This window comes from Adiantum capillus-veneris, chromosome 27 (genome assembly GCF_014529385.1).
Source record: "Adiantum capillus-veneris isolate H3 chromosome 27, ASM1452938v2, whole genome shotgun sequence".
In the NCBI taxonomy this organism is placed as follows: Eukaryota; Viridiplantae; Streptophyta; class Polypodiopsida; order Polypodiales; family Pteridaceae; genus Adiantum; species Adiantum capillus-veneris.
Window position 1 is genome coordinate 127,391,588 of NC_140957.1, and position 22,409 is coordinate 127,413,996.

Here is a 22,409-nt window from a genome sequence, read left to right on the forward strand (position 1 = left end):
CAACATGTCCCTATGTCAATGGGCATTTGGAACATTGTGCAGGGCATTGATGCGTGTCTAGGTTCTATTGATACAGGTGATGTTGAGGATGTTGTAGGTTTTGGTGGCAAGATTGTTGCTGCCAGAGTTTTTTTGCCTACGGCTGAGCAAGCTTGTTGGGATGTAAAAGATGCATAGCCTCTTGCTTTGATTGTGTTGTCTGTGAAGTGCACTATCACTCCTCATATTCATTCAGCAAAATCTACAAAATAGGCTTGGGATATTTAGGCTGGTCTTTATGCAAGTCGCAATGAGGCAAAAATTGCATTGTTGCATAAAGAGCTGGAGTCGAAGATTATGCATGAGGAAGATGAAATGGACACTTTCATTGTTTGTGTCAAGGATATAAATACGCAACTTATTTTTGCAGGCATAGTCATTTTTGATAGTTCCCTTGTGCAGACTGTTCTTGATGTTTTGCCATATTCTTACCAAACTTTTGCTAGTACTTGGAGATTTATGACCCAAGGTAATCCTGAGGCTGTCAATTTTGATGCACTATGCACATTGATCTTGCAATTATCACTTTCCAAAAAAAAACTAGGCTAAACATCGTGCTGTTGACTAGGCTTTTATTGCTGCTCAAAGAAAAGATGGTAACAGCAATGTAGCCACTTCTTCTGCGAGTGAAAATATTATGTTCCTAATGCTTCTGTTGGCAGCACTTCATCTGGGAATTCTGGTGATAAGGGCAAAAAAAAGATACGTTGCCATTATTGTAAAGGTAATGATCACTTGATGAAGCAATGTTCAAAATTGAAGGCAAAAGAGGCTAAGAAGAAAGAGGTTGGATCAACTACAGGGTCCAATACAAGTGCACCTGTTGTAGAGTCTTCTGTGAAAGGAGATTATGATGCTGATGTAGATGTAGAGTGGGCTTTTAGTGTAGAGTGTACTTATGATCTTGTTGTCTATGATGCATGCATGTCAGTTGCTGCAGCTTCACATGTGTGGTATTTTGACAGTGGTGCTACAAAGCACATTACCTCACATTGTGATTTATTTACCTCTCTTGAGTTTGTCCCTCATGGGAATACTGTCACTTGTGCCAACAATGCCTATTATTTGGTTCAAGTATTTGAAAATATTGTTCTTACTACTGCAAATGGCAGCCCTTTCACACTTGTTGATGCATTATATGTACCTGGGATCAAGAAGAATCTTTTGTCTGTATCTGCACTTGCTAGACTTGGACTTGTAGTCAAATTTGTGGATGATAGATGTACAGTATATGATCTTAGTTTCAGTGATAAAAATTGTTGCATCTGGCATATTATGTCATGGGTTGTATAAGCTCACTTTGTATAAGAAGTGTGGGCAAAATTTTGCAAATGCAGTTGTGGATTCTAGGGCTATTTTTGATGTAAAACTTTGGCATGCACGTTTTGGGCATCTAAATTTTGCCAATTTATTGCGTTTGTAAAATCTAATATGGTTGCTTCTTTGCTGCCTCTTGAAGCACCTATCAAACATGTTTGTGAAGGCTATATTTTTGGTAAGATGCAGCATTCAAAGTTTCCAAAGGATAGTTCAATTAGGGCTACACGCAAGTTGTAGCTTGTGCATATTGATTTTTGTGGGCCCATGCAAACTCCATCCTTGGGTAATTACCTGTACTTCATGAATTTCACTGATGATTACTCCAAGCATGCATGGGTATATCCGCTTAAATCTAAGTCCAAAGTGTTTATGTGCTTAAAGCAATTTCTGGCTATGGCTGAAGATGTCTTGAAATATACTATGGGCACCCTCCGTTCTAATCGAGGGGGGGAGTATATGTCTCATAAATTTAATGTGTTTTTGGCTAGTCGTAGAATAAAACACCAATGTACAGTGCAATTTTTGTGGGCCCATGCAAACTCCATCCTTGGGTAATGACCTCCCGGGGCGGTCACTTTTTAGAATGTGTATGATATCACGTGAGTTAACCGGAGAGGATTATTAAAAGATCAAAATATATAAAAATGTATACATACAGAGGGGGGTGGGGGTTTTTTAAATAGGCTCACAGTGTAAGTATAGTAAGTATATTGGGGTATTATTAATGACCTCTTGAACGCACGTGATATAGGGGTCTTTTGATAAGTGACTGCCCCGGGAATTACCTGTACTTCATGAATTTCACTGATGATTACTCCAAGCATGCATGGGTCTATCTGCTTAAATGTAAGTCCAAAGTGTTTATGTGCTTCAAGCAATTTCTGGCTATGGTTGAAGATGTCTCGAAATGTACTATGGGCACCCTCTGTTCTAATCGAGGGGGGGAGTATATGTCTCATAAATTTAATGTGTTTTTGGCTAGTCATAGAATAAAACACCAATGTAGAGTGCGTATATACCTCAAAAAAATGGCGTACTAAGAGGAAAAATAGGTCACTTACAAAAATGGCACGATGTATGGTCAAAAGTCAAGCTTTCCCGCATTAGTTTTGGCTTGAGTCCATCATGTGTGCCACTTATGTACTCAACACGTATCCTTATGAAATCTTTGCAGTCTATGACTCCATGTGAAACATGGCATGATAGAAAACCTTCTATTGAGCACATGCATGTTTTTGGCTATTTGGCATATGCTTTGGTTCCACAAACGTAGCACAGGAAAATTGGATGATAAGGCTGTCAAATGTTTTTTTGTTAGCTATAGTGCTGAAAACAAAGGTTACAAGATGTACCATCCACAAAAAAAGTGTATCTTGGTTTCACAAAATGTTCGTGTTTGTGGAAGATTTTGTTCAACCATTGATGTCATGTATTAGAAATAGTAATGTAAGCTCCCATGACATTTATGACAATTTCTTGCCTCTTTTTAGTGGTAGAAGTTCGAATGTAAATTCAAATGAGGCAAATGTACAGCCTATGGGGGTTTCAAAAAATGTTACAGATCAACCTATTACTGATGCAGATGTGCATGATGTACTTAAGGAGGAAAGGCTAAGAATGACCAAGCTAGAGGTATGCCAAAATGGCTACGTGCATACTTTGTGTGATAGTAAATTGGATGCACCTTTGTCTAGTCGTACTCATTCAGGTTCTTGCCGTGCATCTTATGTGCTATGCTTTGGCTGTGTCTAGCTTATATGATGATGAGGAACCTCTGTCTTTTGATGAAACATAGAATTTAGAAAATTGGATGGTTGCCATGCAATCTGAATATGATGCACTTATAGAAAAGGACACATGGACTTTATGTGATTTGCCTCCTGAAAAAAAGGCCATTGCTACAGAGTGGGTTTACAAGTTGAAACGCAAGCCCGATGGTGAGATTGATTACTATAAGGCTCAACTTGTTGCAAAATCCTATGCACATCAGAAAAGCATAAATTATGAAGAAACTTTTTCTCCCACTTGTCGTATGACTACTGTGCATTTTCTATGTGCATTGGTAGTTCATTTTGGTTAAGATGTACATCAGTCAGGCATTGTTACTGATTTCTTGAATGGTAACATATTTGAGGAAGTTTATGTAACACAGCCTCGTGGTTTTGTCACTAAAGGGCAAGAAGATAAATTGTGCAAATGTAAGAAAGCTTTGTATGGGTTGAAGCAATCTCCTCATGCTTGGTATGAGAAGGTTGACAATCATTTGGTCAAACGAGGCAAACAATTCTAAAGTAGAAGGCTTAAAAAAAGCTCCCTCAAAAGCTCTCTCGGTTCCATCCCTTTTGACACACGAGTGTCCATGAGTGGTTTTTGTTTCATGCTCGGTAGTTCGTGCATATCATGGTTTAATAAGAATCAACCTACTGTGGCCACTTCTAGTTGTGAGGCTGAGTACAGGGCAGTCTTCACAGCTATGGTTGAGTGTGTATGGCTCAGACGCCTTATGTTGATTTGAGTGTTGGACAGGACACTTCCAACACTATCTACACTGTTAATTCCACCAGTTCGCTTGTTGGCTTTAGATTGACGCTTGGGAGCCTTCTTGCAGTTGTCAGTGTCAGCATCCCAATCAATCTCTGTTTCTGTCTCAGTCTCAGTATCCTCTCCGTTTTGTCTGCTAAAAGTTCGGTGACTTCCCTTTCTGCCTTTGATATGCTCATCGTTCTGGCGAGACTGAGAACTCTTGGAACTCTTTGCCTTTCGTGCTGCCCGTTCTGCCCGTTTGCGTCGAGAATGACTGGAATGCTGTGAGTCCTGCGCCTCATCAGCCTGACTATGCTCCTTCTGAGCCTCAGTGTCAGTCATTTTCTCTGGCTTGGGATCAGACTCTCTTCCTGACTCCTCAGGAATGGGGTCCACACGATTGGTAGCTTTCCGGCCACGATTAGATTTTGGTGCCATTGCTGAAAACTTCAACTGGGAGAAGAGTCTTTCAGTCAACGAGCTTCACAGCTCAAGCCACCGTGATCGCCAAAATGGAATTGGAGCTGATCTCTTAAGACAGCTAATTCCAGTGTTGAAGGATTTCAGCTACTTAGAGTAGGAAGAGTTCAGAGCACAGACTAGACAGAAATCAGTGACTAGACTGAAATATGAATACTGAAATGAGAATCAGACTTAAAGACTAGAGTAAAGTTCAGATTCAGATTCACAGGACTGTTGAGAAGTCAGTATCACTAGAATATATATATCATGATTGAGATTACAGTGAATATGATTACAGAGAGGGAAAATGTAGCCGATAATACTGCCACTGATGCTCAAATGCAATTATAGCTCAAAGCGCTAATACAAGTGATAACAATTGCCAACCCGATATCGAAGTAATGGGCCCTATTTATATGCTTCGGGTTTACCGTAGTAATACTTTAGTAATTACTAAGTGATTCACTGCCCATCTTCTAAGAACACGTTCCCACATGGTGACGCGCCAGCCGTCTACATCCTTCCCTTCTTTCTTGAATTTTGGCAAGATTCCAAATTTCTGAAAGTCCATTTTCTGGTTCTGATGTTGACAATCCATCTTCTCAATGTCAGACTCTGACAATCCACTAGAAGATGGTGAAGGATGGAGAGCTCTAGAAAGCTCACAGATTGCGAGAGGCAGCTGAAAAGGCCAAGGTTATCTCTCCCTGCCTGCTGAAAAGAAAAGTCGCCCCCGAATTCTGAGATAGCACTACCCAGTATCCTTCCATTGGACCGTCTTCCTTTTTCCCTTGCTCTTTGACCGTGTTGGTGCCTGAGAAGTTCCAGCATCAGCATTCTCCTTCTGAATCAGTCGGTAAATGGCCTCCTGCTCCAGCTGATCCCGCCGTTCTGTGGTCATCTCTACCTCATAAGGTGTGAGAGAATGATAGGTTTTGGTGTCAGGATCATAGAGTGTACGCGTGCCCTTGGTCAGTCTGGTGCTGGCCAGTTTATGACAATGCAAAGCAGTATGGATCCATCCTTGTGGAAGAGGCTGATTTGTTTTGACGCGCGCTTCGAATAGAATCTCAGCCATCTCCCTGTACTGAGGTGCTAGACCCGGCTTTGCTGCAATGTCTTTCTCAGGCAGTTTGGAAGATTCGACTGTAAGCTGCAGTAACTGATTAGTAATCATAGTCAATCCTCTGACCTGAATCTTCCACTGGCCCATACACAGCTGAATCCTCTGTAGCTCTTCCTTTATTGCCTAGATATCATTGATTTGAAGAACATCATTGAACAATGTCTGCCAAGTCTTCCATTCTACAGTTGATCGCTCATACCAATCCTACAGCTCATCAATTATTTTGACATATGTGAGTCGATCAACTGGCTCTTGATATTGAGGATACAGTGCTGGAAAGAATCTTGGCAACTCAGTTTCTCTTGCTGGAACAGCATACAAGAGAACTGGAGAATTAGGCACAAATTCCAGGAAATTCAGAACCGCCTAGTTCTCTTGTTGCATCATCTTCCTAGTAATTCTGACTAGCTGGAATAGGGTACGAAGAGCAGTTGCCTGTGCTCCGACTGACATGTGAGTTTGAGGTCCTCTGCTAGTGGTTGTGTGGTCCTCCAGGATGGCTTTCATTCTCTGGTCCAAAACACCTCTGGCAATTTGTAGTTGAACCAGAACATCCTTAAGTTGGACCCTAACGTCCTTCATACAGCGGTAAGTTGGTTTGTTACCCAGCAGAAGTTTCAGTTCTAAAGCCAAAGACTGACAATCTGCAGTGGACTGTCTTTGCTAGTGCGGGTTTACCACTTTCTCATCAGCATTGAGTATCCATTCTAGAACTCGTTCCAACAGCTGAACTGTACTAGGATGCGCCGGTAGTCTACAAGCTTCCTTATCATGAAAAGCAACAGATTTCCAATGTTCTACCATTTCTCTGGCTCCTACATATAGCCTTTGGAACCTTTCTAAATCAGTCCACAGAGTATCATCCTCCAGATATTGTCTGGTGATGGAGGCCTGTTTATGTCTCACCTGCTTATTTAGGGTAATGAGTTGCAGTGAATGCTGATGATCCTTCACTGGTCCCTCATCCTGAGCCTTCATTTTCCCTTTAGCGTCTCTGCTGTGATGGGACTGATCAGGTGGCTCATTTCCAGTGTTGCTGGTCTACCGTTCTTCAGTCTGCTCATGACCCGACTGTTGTTCTGTTTCCTGTCTTTCCTGCTGTTCCTCAGTCTGGTCAGGTTGGTCTTGCTGTGACTGGCCTCCTTCATCTGGCCCTCTCCCATCATTGCCTGGTCCTGGAGGTGGAGATGGTGGTGGGGCATCATCATCATCCTGTGTATGCCCGTCTTCTTGATCATCCTTCTCCTTATCAGCTTCATCTTCTTCTTCTTCTTCATCCTCCTTTGGGGATGTCTGCTGCTCAATATAATCCATGATGGCTTGGTTCATCAGAGCATTGTTGAATTCACTCACCTTGTCCTGCAAATCACTTTGCAGACTTTCCATCAAGGATTTTAAATTTTCTAAATCAAAAACAGCATTGCCTGCGGGGTTCAAAATTTCAGACAAGCTGTTGTAGATGTATCTGTCCATCAGTGAATGCTTCAGAGCTGTATGGTGTAATAGCAGCTTCCTAAATTCTGTCCACTTCGTTCTGAGCCCCATTTCAGCTCGCTCTGCAGCTCTCGATGCTTCATTCCTTTGACTCTTTATGATCATAATTTCAAACTCAGCTTTAGCTAACTTTTTGTTCAACAACTCTTGAGCTCTCTCTGACTGAGCTTGCAATACCCTGTGTTGTATGTTCTGTGCTTCCTGGGCTTTCTGGAGTGTGGCAATCTGATGCTGTGCTTCTGCCAATTCAGCTTTAAGCTTTTTAACTTCATCTTCTGATCCAGCAGCTTCCACCAATTGTCCCATACAACTGACAATGGTATTCCAAGAGGTCTGTATCAGTACTGAACATCTGTCTTTGACCGTTGTTGGATCAGAATCAACTGGTTCATATATTGCCACAGGAGCCACATAAGGTAGAGATGCATAATCAGTTTTGGTGAGTGAGAGATGCCCTCTCAATTTCTGAGTTTGCATTGCCTGTAGCTTATCCTTTTTAACCAGTTGCAGAGGGTTTTGAGAAATGATAGGAACTGTTTCAGTCATAGTTGAGGATGCTGGACCTTTCCCTTCATCCAGTTGATTCCTACCTTTGTCTGCTGACTGGTCTGGTACCTTCGCCTCAGTGACTGGCTTTACCTGATCCTTCCCAGATCCAGTAACAACTGTCTGATTAGGTACAGTTGTCTCAGTGCTCGCTACCTTTACCTGGCTTTCGATGTGCTTCAAGAATTCACTGCTTTTGGTCAGTGTAATTCTTGGTTTCTTTGAACTACTAGCTTCCTCTGCAGTAGCTTTCCTTTTCAGGTCCTTGGAAGTTGTTTGACTGTCCGTTTCCTCGTCGTCTGAGGACAATTCAATTTTCTTCGGTTCAGAAATGGACTGCTCATTCCATGCCAGCTTCACCTGCTCATTAATGTCTGTAGCAGTAGCCCAATACAGAAATTGCCAGACATACCATGCCTTGAAAACAGTTTGAGATTTCAACTTGGCAGTCTGTTGAAGTACATTATGCGAGAGTATTTGGCACAGGTTGATATGGACTTGTGGATCCAGTATCTTGGCCAACAGCATAGCAAAAAATTTTTCTGACACATAAGTTGGGTTATTCTTAAGACTGACTACTTCGGCTACAAACTTGTAAGCAGCAAAGGCTTCCAGTCTTGCTACTGGAACTCCTTGAGCACTTGCCTTGCGCTTCTTTCGAGCTGCTTCATCCTCCTTAAGGGCAATACTTATTTGCTGCGCAGTTGCCACCGATGGTTTAGGCTCATTAGGCATCCGAAATGCAAATGCAATGGCTTCTTGTGTCACTGACACCCTCCTATTATTTATCATAGCACTGCAGTTTTCTGCATCAAAGGAATCAAGAACTTGCTTGATGATCCCTGCATCAAAAGCAATCCTTGTCGCCTGCAATACAACTCGCAGATCCCAGAGTTGTAGCAGAGTCATTGCATGATCAGTAAAGACATATCGTTGGATTTTATTGTATGGAAGAACAGGAAGGCTTTCCTTTGCCTCAGTAATTATAGCCTGGGTTTCTGCAAGAGTTTCCTCCATCTTCTCTGATCGTTTCCTTCTACCCATACACTGTGAGGTCGACGACGATGAAACAGGCGAAGGCGAAGAGGACTTACTTGTGTTAAAGCCGTTGCCTGGTGTCGCTGGTAAGGTTGTCTGACAGTCAACTGTCTCGTTGGAGGTCGAAGTTTGCGGTTGTAGTGAAGAGACCTCGGAGCTTGGCGATGGCGAATGGTTGACTGGAGGAAAGCGTCGCGCAGGAGATTTATGAGGAAAAATGTTAACTCTCCTGACTGTTATACGTGTTCGCGCCATAAAAGCTCCACTACTCGCCGCTCCTAGACTTGTGTGCGTCGTTGCTGACGTGGCAAACATGCATTGGACAAGACTGCAACCCATCCTTGTAATAATTATCACTGGCATACCATTTGACCGTTGGCCACTTAAAATTTGGGAAGTGTGTTCATATTGGTTCTGAACTGATTCCCACTCTGGCTGAATCATACTGGTACTAGTTCTTAAATCAGCCTGATCTGATTCTTCAGGTACTGGTTCTGAAGCTGGAACTAGTTGCACATGGAAAAGACCAAAAATAGCTGATTCTGGTATCTCTTGATCAACAACCTCCAGTTCCTTAGTGACTTCTTCTAATCCAGTTTCTCTGGTCTTTGAGTAATAAAGTTTGATCTTTGCTCCATTATATACTCCTGGAAACATTAGTGCAATTGGAAAAGACCCAATCAACTTCAAAAGGTCCTGCCCAGGACATCTTCAAATTCGGCTTCTTTGGACCCATTCTTGACTGATATAGAAGCACTAAGTCTCCTTTCTGGAATTCTCAGACTTTAATTCGGCGATCATGCCAGTGCTTCCTTCTTTGTTGAACAATTTCCTGTTCTAATATAGCCCTTTGCCTGAGTTCATCTAACTACATCAGTTCATCCAGTCTTTTCTTAAGGTTATGGTTGAAGTCTAATCCATACTTTACAGCCATTCTCAGACTGGGGATTACAAACTCCATAGGAACCACTGGTTCAGTACCATACACCATTCTGAATGGTGTCATTCCAGTAGTTACCTTATAAGTTGTTCTATAAGCCCATAGAGAAGTCTGAAGCTTCAAATCCCACTGGTCTGGTTTCTTTTGCACCACCTTAGTGAGAATAGTCTTAATTGTCTTATTGCTACTTTCAGCCTGTCCATTGCATCTGGGATAGTAAGGAGTAGATTTCCGATGCTTGACTGAAAGCATATCTAATAGGATTTCCATAGTATCATTGATAAAGTGTGTCCCTTGATCAGTCACAATTTCCACTAGACATCCATATCAGCAGACAATATTCTCAAACAGAAACTGTGCAGTTGACTTGGCTGTGTTGTCAGGAAGAGATTTAGCTTCAACCCACTTGGTAACATAACAAGTAGCCATCACGATGTACTTGTTCTTCCTGGGAGTCACCTTCTTAAAAGGTCCCATAAAATCCAATCCCCATTTCATGAATACTCCCAATGGTTGTAATGGCATTAAGGGAGTCATGTCTGCAGCTGTTGGTCGGCCCATTCTCTGGCATATATCACAAATTTTACAAAAGCTTCTGACATCAGCAATCATTGTTTGCCACCACAGACCTGCTTGCAGAATCTTCTTGTAGGTTACTTCGTTGGAAAAGTGTCCACCAGACTCTCCATTATGTGCCTCTGAGATAACTTGCATTCTTCCCTCCATTGGAACACATCTCCGAAGTATACCATCCACACCCAATCGATAAAGTACTCCCCCAATGATGGTAAATTTCAGGTTTTTTATGATCAGAGCCTTCTTCTGGTTCTGTTTTCAATCTTCTGGAAAGGCACCTTGGGAAAGGAACTGATAAATATCATACCATTCAGGATCCAATGATTCTTCTGCTTCTAGCTGAAATAAATCAGCATCCACTGGTTCATCTCTCAGAGGTGATTCTGAAAATCCTTCTGTACTTTTGGAAAGAAAGTCAGCTCCACAGTGGTTTCGGCCAGGCTTATGGAAAATTTTGAACTCAAATTCCATAAGGAACATCATCCATCTTATCAGCCTGCCTTGAATAATGACTTTGTTAATCAGAAACAAAAGAGCTTGATGATCCACATAAAAATGGAATAACTTCCCCAATAGGTAATGCCTGAACTTTGTAGCGCTAAAAACCATTCCGAGGGCTTCTCTTTTAGTAGTCGTATAGCCTTGTTCAGCCTGACTGAATCTTCGACTAGAAAAATAGACCGGATAGTCTGTTCTGCCATCTGGCTGAGCTAATATTGCCCCCATTGCCAATCCTGAAGCATCGACGTGTACATGAAAAATGATATCCCAGTTCGGCTGCCTGAGGACAGGTTTACTGGTAATGGCTTTTTTCAAATTCTGGAAACTCTCCTCACACTCAGCAGTCCAATTGAACTTACTGGTCTTCTTTGTAAGCTCATATAGTGGCACTGCTTGAGAAGCAAATTTGTGTACAAATCTTCTATAAAAATTTACATACCCCAAAAAAGAACTCAGCTCAGAAGCAGTTCTGGGTGCCTTAGCTTGCTGGACACACTGTATTTTGTCATTGGCCATTTCTATTCCATTGCGGGAAACCACATGTCCCAGTAGCTGTCCCTTCCAAACCAGAAATACTGATTTAAATGGATTCAAGCAAATCCTTTTCTCCTGACAGCGTTTAAAAACCATCTCTAGGAATAGAAGATGTTGTTCCTCAGCTGAATAGACAGTGAAGTCATCCATGAAAATGGCGAGGAACCGATGAAGAAATTCATTAAACATCTCCATCATACACCGTTGAAAAGTAGATGGTGCATTGCACAGGCCAAAAGGCATCACCAGATACATGAATGCTCCCCACTCGGTGATGAAAGTGGTCTTGGTCCTATCTTCTGGAGCAATCTGTAACTGATAATAGCCGCTATAACCATCCATGAAGCTATACATCTCGTATCCTGCAATCTCATCAAGCAGGATATTAGTAAAAGGTAAGGGAAATGGATCCTTAATGGTCTGGGCATTTAGTTTCCTATAGTCGACACAAACCCTTAATTTCCCATTCTTCTTAGGAACGACAACTAGTGGAAATAACCAATCACTGCTTGCTACTTCCGTAATGAACCCAGCCTTGAGAAGATTATCAATCTCCTCCTTGACCTTCTTTGCATAGTTGGGGTTCATCCGGTATCTTTGTAATCTGACTGGCCTAGCGTCCGGTTTTAGTGGGATTCGGTGCTGACAGACTTCAGGATCTACTCCCTTCAAATCTGTATGTTCCCAGGCAAATACATCTCTATAGTTCTGGAACATTATCCGTGCTTTTTCCTTCATTGCCCGTTTCAAGTGCTTGTTGACTTTGATCATTCTGGGATTTTCCTCTGATCCCAGGTTCCATTCCTCTACTTCCTGATCATCTGGAAGCAACCAGTTGGGTCCTCCTCCTTTTCATTTGGTCGACTCTTCAGCGTAGTTCCAAGAAGGTCCATTCATTTCTGAATCATTATTGTGATCAGGTGGATATTCTTATGAACATGCCGATTCTTCCATTATATCAATATCAGCTGGTTCCTCCATTCTTCCAGTTAGCTGAACAGTTCTTTCCCCTGTATTGACTTCAGTGAATTGGTCAGGGAATTGTTTCTTATGCTTGTCAGCTTGCTCTTTGTTTAGTAGGACTGCATTCAAATCAATTTCTGCGAAAGGAAAGATGTTCATTGCTGCCAGCATTCGCTCAATTTTCTTAGCTCGGTATTTCTGACACAACTCCTTCGGCCTCAGTTCCTTTTTCCAGCTCCTAGTATTGTTGGTCTGGATTTTGATTTTTCCACTGGCCCCTTCTATGGTTAAAGTCTGGTTTGCGTAGTCATGAACAACATGTGTTGTTCTTAACCATGGGCGGCCTAATAGCATTCCATATGCACCTTGCACATCCAAAACTAGGAAACTAGTTTTGAATTTTTCCCTCCCCACTCTTATCTGCATGTTTTCAATCATGCCCGTCGCTTGTACGACTCGATGATATGCCATCCTTACTTTGAATGGTGCTGGTTTCATGTTGGTGATACCCATTCTTTGCTGAAGATGGGTTCCCATTATATTGACTCCTGCTCCTCCATCCAATATGACACTTGAGAGAGGTTCCCATTGCTTCCTGACCTTGTAATCTACCTGAATAAGTGGAACTTCATCATCCCGGACAGTCGTCAGGTCTACTGTTCTGGCATCTGCCTCAGTCTTCCTACGCTGCCTGATAAAGTTGGCCACCTCAGGTAAGGTCTTTCTTATATCCTCCAGCTCTACAGTCAGCTTCTGGATTCTATCACAAATTTTCACCTGAATTTCCTCTTGCTCCTGGTCAGACTGATTGTTAGAGCTTGAAGAGCTAGTGTTCTCAGACTGCCATTCTTCTTTAGCAGTATTACTCTTTCCTTCCTCTTCCATCTCACCAGCTAGTCTATGTACCACAGCCAGCAAGGTCTCTGTCATGGCCGGTACTGACTGATCTTTATCAGTCGATTGGGCTGGTATCTTCTGAATGACTCTAGCCTTGAAACTTTCTGGCTGCTCTGGCAGCTTCTTAGCTAAATCCTCTGTGATTTTAGCTGCTAGTTCCCGCTGCTCTTGCCACTCATCTACCACCTTTTCCTTACCCTTGGCCTTCCAAACTTCCCTTTGTTGGGCCCACTTGCTGTTGTTAGAGTTGGTTGGTACTTCTGAAATGTCTGGAATCTCTTCAATGATTGCTCCTTTGCTCCTGGTAACTACTATGACTGGGACTGGCTCTGGTGCCTTAGCCTCAGTAGCAGTTGTTACCGGTGCATCTAGACATTGGGCTGCAAAATGACCATACTTTCCACAGGTATAGCAATTCATGCTTCTGGTCTGGAAGTTGCCTCTTCCTCTTACTTTGCCCATTCCTGGTTGGTATCTGCCGCGTCCTTGACCAGTACCACTGGTACCTGGTCCTTCTTCTCAGGCTACTTTGATTGGCTCTGTCTTCACTGGTTCAGTGTAAGCAACCACTGATAGATCCTTTCCTTTCCTAAAATGGTGAATTCGGATGCCACAATTATTCCATAGGTGACCCAAGGCCTTGCAGTAGGTACATTGTGGGCCTTCCATGGAGATGTGGTCCTTGGATTTACATCTTGAACACCAAGTCTCCATCTTCCGGATCGGCTGTCTTGTGTGGCTAATCTCCGCAATCTGCCTAGCCATTTCTTCAATTTTCTTGGTCCATGATCCTTTCTTTGATTTGTCCTTTGTCCGTTCATTGGAACTGCTCTCGGAACTGCTGGACGTTGCATTGGAATAAGAAGCTTCAGTAGCCGAACTACTACTACTAGTCCTTCGCTTCTTGCTGTTCCAGTTTTAACGCTCGCTGGACCAGGTCATTGAATTTCTTTGTAGGAGCTGGTACTTCTTGTTCTCTCAGCTTCTTGCTTCTGAACCCATTCAGAAACCATGCCCTTAATCTTTTCTCAGATGGTGGTTCTTGCAGTTGTCTGGTCAGTTCTTTGATCTTTTCTACATAGCTGCGGACTGACAAATTCCGCTGTTTGATCTGATCCAATTCACAGAGAATATCCTCATCTCCTCGATTGTCGGAATATTCCAACCTGAAGACCTTAAGTAATTTATTATATGATCTTAGTTGGCATGCAGGGTAATGGTAATACCATTTCCTTACTGCTTCCTTCAAGGTTTGTGGAAAGTATTCCCCCCAATCATCTTCATCAATGTTTTTTAGTTCAGCATACTGCTCAAAAGCTTGTATGTGAACATCAGGATCATCCTTTTTCCCTCCTTCGAACACAGGAAAGGAAATCTTCAGGGAAGCGGAGTAATCATGTCGATTGCTGCTAATTCCACTAGTTCGCTTGTTGGCTTCAAATTGACACTTGGGAGCCTTCTTGCAGTTGTCAGTGTCAGCATCCCAATCAATCTCCGTTTTTGTCTCAGTCTCAGTATCCTCTCTGTTTTGTCTGCTAAAAGTTCGGTGACTTCCCTTTCTGCCTTTGATATGCTCATCATTCTGGCGAGACTGAGAACTCTTGGAACTCTTTGCCTTTCGTGCTGCCCGTTCTGCCCGTCTGGGTCGAGAATGACTGGAATGGTGTGAGTCCTGCGCCTCATCAGCCTGACTATGCTCCTTCTGAGCCTCAGTGTCAGTCATTTTCTCTGGCTTGGGATCAGACTCTCTTCCTGACTCCTCAGGAATGGGGTCCACACGATTGGTAGCTTTCCAGCCACGATTAGATTTTGGTGCCATTGCTGAAAACTTCAACTGGGAGAAGAGTCTTTCAGTCAATGAGCTTCACAGCTCAAGCCACCGTGATCGCCAAAATGGAATTGGAGCTGATCTCTTAAGACAGCTAATTCCAGTGTTGAAGGATTTCAGCTACTTAGAGTAGGAAGAGTTCAGACAGCAGACTAGACAGAAATCAGTGACTAGACTGAAATATGAATACTGAAATGAGAATCAGACTTAAAGACTGGAGTAAAGTTCAGATTCAGATTCAGAGGACTGTTGAGAAGTCAGTATCATTGGAATATATATATCATGATTGAGATTACAGTGAATATGATTACAGAGAGGGAAAATGTAGCCGATAATACTGCCACTGATGCTCAAATGCAATTATAGCTCAAAGCGCTAATACAAGTGATAACAATTGCCAACCCGATATCAAAGTAATGGGCCCTATTTATATGCTTCGGGTTTACCGTAGTAATTACTTTAGTAATTACTAAGTGATTCACTGCCCATCTTCTAAGAACACGTTCCCACATGGTGACGCGCCAGCCGTCTACAGCTTTCCACAAAGGTTTGGGCTTACTCCCCTTTGTAGATTGATCATGTCCTCATAGGGCATGGCACTTCCCTATACTCTATGTCTGAGTTCTTGTTCATCACATCACCCCGGGGCAGTCACTTATCAAAAGACCCCTATATCACGTGCGTTCAAGAGGTAATTAATAATACCCCAAGATATATACTATACTTACACTGTGAGCCTATTTAAAAAACCCCACCCCCCTCTGTATATATACATTTTTATACATTTTGGTCTTTTAATAATCCTCTCCGGTTAACTCACGTGATATCATACACATTCTAGAAAGTGACCGCCCCGGGCACACCACTCCTAGGGGGAATTTGTTACCATATACATGTGGTAGTGATGTGTGTGAACACACTTAAGACCATCGGGGCATTTTTTCCCTCACTAGGAGGTTTTTTCCCTTCATTGTATATATGACCATCACTCTAGGGCTATCTTATCTTTCCCTTGCACACTAAGTAATACGCTCTCTGTTGTGTGCCTTGAGCTTCCTTCATCTTCTCCAAGTTGTGTGTGCTTCTCTGCAAACCTAATTCCAATAAGTCAAGACAAATACAAAAGATACAGGTGATTGATTAAGCTTAAAGAGAAGAAGAGGTAACTTTATATTGTATGTTTAGACAATGTAGGGTTGTGACGAGTTCTCAGTTCAAAAGCCCCATTGGAACCTAGTGAAGCACGTTGCTACCATGATCCATCTTATAAATTGCAAAGTTTACATATCTCGATCATTAGCAATCGTTTTCTATTGAAAACATAATCTTTTTCAAAGAGGTGACGGGTGTCAAACCTGTCCAAATTAGACGCTAGTGTAGTGGTTTTGAGTGCTTTGGTAGCATCTCCACCACGCTCATAGTCTCCATCCGACCAACTATGGACCGAGGTTTAAAGCAATGTCAACTACTTGTGCAATGTTGCATGCATCCAGAAAACGTAATGTCCCAAAGGTGGAGGAGATAGGGTGGGTCCTCTAGAACCCATTAGTAGTTGTTAAGGGGATCCCACAGATGTTGGTGGAATTATTCTGTAGAATCAAGGAAGCTGGTATGTCCAACAGAGGATGTGTAGCACATGACTTTCATATGTTGCACTAGTTGCCGCTTGTTGGTAGCTAGATCGTCTGGAGAGCCATGAGATGGCCATGGCATGGATGCAGGGGTGAAACAATAGTTTGAATCTACTTGGCACCACTGGTAAGTATCTTCCAGATCACCTACAACCTCCTCCCTTTCGTGTGTGTGTGTGTGTGTGTGTGTGTGTGAGAGAGAGAGAGAGAGAGAGAGAGAGAGAGAGAGAGAGAGAGAGAGAGAGAGAGAGAGAGAGAGAGAGAGAAGAGAGAGAGAGAGAGAGATGCACCGGATGCTTCAATTTGCAATTCAAAAACACAAAATCTACAGCACATTGCTACTGTGCACTAGACTCAGTTTGACCCAGCCTCGTTGCAGCCCACAATCGTGAGTGTTGCTCATGAAGATAGAGTTCAATTGAGCCTTTGTTCCAACATGGAATTTTGTAAGTCGCCATGACAACTCTTGTGAAGACGAGACGAGACCCTGCAAAAGGGGAAAGATAGGAGTATTTTTTTTTTAACGATAGTAGAGCTAATGGCGGTGCTTTTTTTACTTAGGGTGGTGTTTTAAGAATGGTGCTTTGCACCATTGTATTAACTTTTTTATTCGATGCTCAAGATTGAGCCAAGTGGCTCAATCCCAAGCCACTTGGATCAATCTTGAGGGCTTCTCGGTGACACGGTCAAACTAGGTAGTAGTAGAGTTGAGCATGTCCTCACGTAGAAGATTGAGAAGCGGGAATCCTTTGCAAAAAACGTCAGAGAGAAATACATATATGATGAAATTGTTATTCTAAGTACTTTTGAGATCACGTAGGGAAAATTGAAATACATAATATACGTGTACCGTTGGTATTGGTTGTATGCTACAAAGCACAACCTTGGATGGTTCGGCTCCAAAACCTTCCCTTCATTGTTCTACCACCTTGCCATTGGTATATGTTTTTCCATCGTCATCCCTTCTACGACTTTTGCCAACATGTTGACTGTCACATTCACTTTTGCTATCATGTTTGCCATTACCTACACTACTTTTGATGTTCTTGCTCTCAGGGTAGGTTGAATCTATCGTATTGTCCATCCGTAGGCTCACACAAAAACATACACAAACTCGCACTCTTTAGGGCAGGGCTTGAAGGTTACAAAGATCTGCACTCCAATTAGAGCATAGGGACTAACACTATCGTCGTGAATTCTTTAGCCCATTCCAACATCTTGCATAATGCCACATGCCTTCAAGATAGAAGCATAGGTGATTGCATTTGGAGAGTTGTCCTCTCTTTGCATCTGCTGAAAACAACCCAGAGCTTCCTGGTCGAGCCACTGTTGGGCATATCCTGCGATCAAAGTATTCCAAGCGATGACATGGAAGCTCGTCAAGCACTTTTTGTGCTTTACGAAGTTCACCACATTTGGCACACATGTCAACCAAAGCACAACCCCCGACTAACAATATCACCACGAACTCTTTTGCCCATACCAACATCTTGCATGATGCATCTATGTCAACCAAGGCAATGCCAAGCACGACGTTTTTTGTCAACAACCCCTGACTAACAATATCACTGTGAACTCTTTTACCAATAGCAACATCTTGCATGATGCCAGATGCCTTCAAGCTGCCCATGTAGGTCATTGTATCGAGAGCTCAATGCCGCATGCCCTCAAGATAGAAACGTAGGTGATTGCAGCTGCCCTCTCTTTGCTACTGAAAACAGCCCTGAGCTTCCTGGCCTGGCATACGCAATTAGAGCATTCCAAGAGACAACATGGAAGCTCGTCAAACACTTTTTGTGCTTTGGTGGCCAACTCTGTGCAGACCTTCAGAACGAGGGAGAAGCATCGATGCAAGCACAAGTAAATAAAAAGCAATGCTGTTTTTCCTGCGTGGCTCCTGGCCATGCGATTCGAGTTGTGGACAATGGCTTGGATCGTGCCAAGTGGCCACTTGTATGCCCCTTTGGTAAAAATATTGCTCCTATTTCGGAGTACTTTACCTGATCATAGCGTGGTTGAGACGCAGGATCGTTCTTTCAAGAAGAAAATGGTGCAGAGAGAGAGGGTCGAAAGCGACGGGAAGGCGATGGCTTCAGGCGGGGATCTGCAGGCCATTCTCGAGATACAGCCGGACGCCCATTTCCATGAGCAAAGTCTCTGTGTCGACCCCACCTGCTTGCAACCGCACCTTCTCCCCTCTTCCAAGGTTTTCTACCCGTCTTGGGCAGACCTCTGGCAGCACCAGCACCATGGCCTTCTTCTCCGCGACCATATCTTCCGTGTCTTTTGCAAGACTCACCCCGGATTCAATCTCGCAGTTCAGCACGGGAAGCTCGCACTGTTGCCTGCTAACACCCAAGATGAGTCCCAGGTGAATTGATCAATATATATATATATATATATATATATATATATATATATATATAGAGAGAGAGAGAGAGAGAGAGAGAGAGAGAGAGAGAGCCGTTCAAGAAATTTGGCCTGGTGGGTGCTCAGCCTGCAGGCTTGGGCTTGAGCACATAATCACAGCCGCTCACTTATTTGCCTCCGGCCACCCAAGAAGTGGAACACATAAACACAGTAGACGCTTTTGTGTTGAACAAGAGGAAGAAGCCCTACTGGCAGGCTGGCTGTGAATTCAGAGGCCTGATTTTTCTGGTGGCTGGAGCAGAAACCCTCATGCGATGAGCATATAAGGACAGCTGGCCAGCCAACTGCCCCGTTACAGGAGTGTGGCCTGATGTGGTGACCTGTTCTTGGGTGGCTGGGGCTGAAAGAGAGATCAGAAAAATCAGGAGCCAGTCACGTTTCTGGTAAGATTTCAGCACGACGCCCTGCCAGCGCCTCTATGTGCTCGGATTTGGGGTGAGCGGAGGTGAAGTTTGTGAGCGACTGGCTTCATGTGCTTGAGATGGTAGGTTCAGCCATGGTTGAGGGTGACTGGCTGACTGTCTTTATGTGCTAAAGCTATCACTCGGAAAGGAGTGGCCACATCAGCCAACGCCCCTGTAGAGGGTGTGTGGGTGACTACGCAGTGGCTGGCTGTGCTTATGTGCTGAGAGAGAGAGAGAGAGAGAGAGAGAGAGAGAGAGAGAACCAAATTGATCTTTGCGATTGGCCTTGAGCTCAAGACCACAAAGACAGGAGTGTCAAAGCCTTAGGATGCTTTGTTTTCTTTGAGTGTTTGGTCTCTTCCACATATTACCCCTTGGTAAGTATGATGTGATTTCCTGTTTTCCACGAAATGTTATAGTGATGTCTCACTGTGCTGTGCAACTGAATGATATACATTTGCCTACTACTACTGGCGTTGTTTTCCAGAAACATCTCTACTTTCTAATCCCAAACTTGTTTGGCAATCTGCATTTTGATCAGCATGTATGCAAGGAAATTTGACTGAGAGGATGTTTTTATTGTATGAAAATTGGTTTTCTGGACCTTGGCTCAGTTGAGGGTGTGATGTTCTTGTGCCATTTTGCGAAAAAATGATTGCGCGTGATCTTTCCTGATGGTAATGAAGGTTTTCTGTGTTTCATCCTTTGTTTTGATGTGGATGTGTATGCTATTTTGCGTGAATGCACTTATGTGTTGTCCTTGTGTAGCTTATGAGTTTGCCAAAATGCTGAGTGGTATTGGCTTTTACAGCAATGGGTGAAGGACGAGTCGTATAGCTTACGAGTTAAGGATTGCTACGGGCATCCTGCCTTTAGCTTAATTAACAAGGGCACGGGCAAAATTCTCAAACACGGGAAGCACAAGGGGGTGCAGGTATGCTGCTATTCCTTAGTTCTAGCTTACATGGTCACAAGGTGGAAGTCTTTAATTCTTCAAAATCAAGGCTTGTATTAGACAGCGAACATAAGCATAACCGTGGAGATTGTCTGTTCTGCTTACTTTTCTCCTTATTTTTCTTTTTGGGGGGCGTTTCCACAGGTTCATTTGATGGATTACAATGCTAATGTCCGAGATGATGATGTTATGTGGACGGAGAGCCAAGATTTTGGAGAGGGGTTCAAAACGCTTCGATGTGCCAGCAATACTCTTTTGAATTTGACAGCTTCCGGACAAGGAAAGACACTTGAGCTTGACACATGGCATAAAGCTGATCACCAGCTCTGGAAGGTTTTTCCTCTCTGATTCTGCCCCAGTGTTGGGCACTAACAACCTCAGTAGGGATGTTGCAGTTTTTTGTTCAATAATATGCATGATGGAGTTGATGGTTTATTGTCTTGTGGATAATTACATCGAGTCCAGAGTTTGCACTTTCCTTTCAAGGTGTCTGGTTCTTTTATTCGTCTAGGTATACATTTGGATGTACAATATGCTAGGTCGTGAAATTGCTTCTGGTCGGTGTCACTCTAAAATTTAAGCAGTTGGTTGCAATTTTAATGAAAAATATCAACAAAGTCTTCATTCTCAAAATGTTCTTAATAGGCGGGTCGTTTGCGATTGCGTGATTCGCGCCAGTGTTTCAGCCCTTATCAATCTTGGATATGTACATATGGCACTCTAAATTGTAGGGCTGGAGTCCCAAGCAAAGTCTATGTTATGAACTTGTGAGCATTTTTCACAGTCGTCTCTCCGTTTGGTACTTTGAAGGCGGTGGTTTGATAATGTTTTAATAGCTATTAACATTGTAAATTCTTTAATGTTAGGTGTCTTGTCATTTAGTGACAGTCAATCACTGATTGTAGTCACCTTGGTCATTTTGTAACATTGAATTACTAATTTTGAAAGTTCACTAAGGCATGCTAAGATCTGTAAGGGGGAATTGAGGAAAGTTGATGATCATACTCTATAAAACAAATAAACCCTTGGAGATGGCTTTTAACTTGACGTAAGTTTAAAGGGAGGCTTTGCAACATGAACAGATCTGTTACCTCAGAGGTGTTATCACTGAGGCATGATTGTGTAGTAGATGTCACCTGTACTGTACTAGGCCATGAAAATTATTTCTTTCATCTAGGACTGACTGTAGTGAATGTGTGAGAGAGCTGTCTGGATAGATGTTCTTGTGTTTACCCCAGTTTTCACTGTAGAGGAGGCAGGCTGAGTTGGACTGGGATCCTATTGAGTAGCAGTGGCCTATTTTACAGGCTGAAGGGTGGCCCCTCTCAGTTTTTGAGTACATTGTATCCCTTGGGGGGATGACCTTTTTCAGTAGCATGGAGTTTTTGCTACGATCTGTAGACCATGTGGAAAGCTCGTGCTCTGTCTTCCACCACTTCGACAGCTATTGGACCAAGCTGCTTCATACTCTTCGTACTATTGGATATGTAAAGAGGTTCCTCCAGGGCAGTGGAGAGGTGACGATACTCTTTTCTTTGGACATGAGTGAGATCTTCAGTCCTTTTCATTCTACAGCATGGTTGCATCACATGGCACTACGCACCTCCACAATGGTTTATTTTGCATCCTTCATTCAGGCCACTTAGATTAGATGTATACATAGCCCTCACATTGTGCTTCCTGTCTTGCACATCCTCTAGGTGGTAGGCTTTTGAGTGTCTCCAGCAGTCTCTTTGTACATAGTATACAGCCACTCTTTGTGCGAAAGAGAGATTTCCAAGAGCTCTCTCTCTCTCTCTCTCTCTCTCTCTCTCTCTCTCTCTCTCCCCCCCCCCCCCCCCCCCCCCCCCAAACCCCCCACCCCCAAAAGAGATTACCCCATACATTCCACCCACCAGATGGTTAAAGAGCTATCTAAAGCCCATTGCGATGCTTCAAGGTGTCTTGCGGGCATAGCTTTCAAAGCATCTGATACCATCTAACACAAAGTTTACTATCAAACTCGTTGCCATAATCAATGGCAAGAAGACAACCGATAGTCACATAAATGCTATCTATGTAACATCCTTGCAAAGCCTTTAGAGATGGACAAGGAGACAGAGAAACAGGTAAGTGTGGAGGAATGAAAAAGGTAGGAGGCAACGGGGGGGGGGGGGGAGGAGATTGATATAACTCGTTGCCATAATCAATGGCAAGAAGACA

At 43.1% G+C, this 22,409-nt stretch overlaps 1 protein-coding gene across 1 annotated transcript; it reads left to right on the plus strand.

The window, feature by feature from the left end:
- Positions 1-18,428: 18,428 nt before the first annotated feature.
- LOC147422732 (ricin B-like lectin EULS3) lies at positions 18,429-20,640 on the plus strand. Its single transcript, XM_086503318.1, has 3 exons — positions 18,429-18,789; positions 20,064-20,186; positions 20,352-20,640. The coding sequence occupies exons 1-3, from the start codon at positions 18,466-18,468 to the stop codon at positions 20,553-20,555; spliced, it is 651 nt and encodes a 216-aa protein (XP_086359444.1). The 5' UTR covers positions 18,429-18,465; the 3' UTR covers positions 20,556-20,640.
- Positions 20,641-22,409: the final 1,769 nt, after the last annotated feature.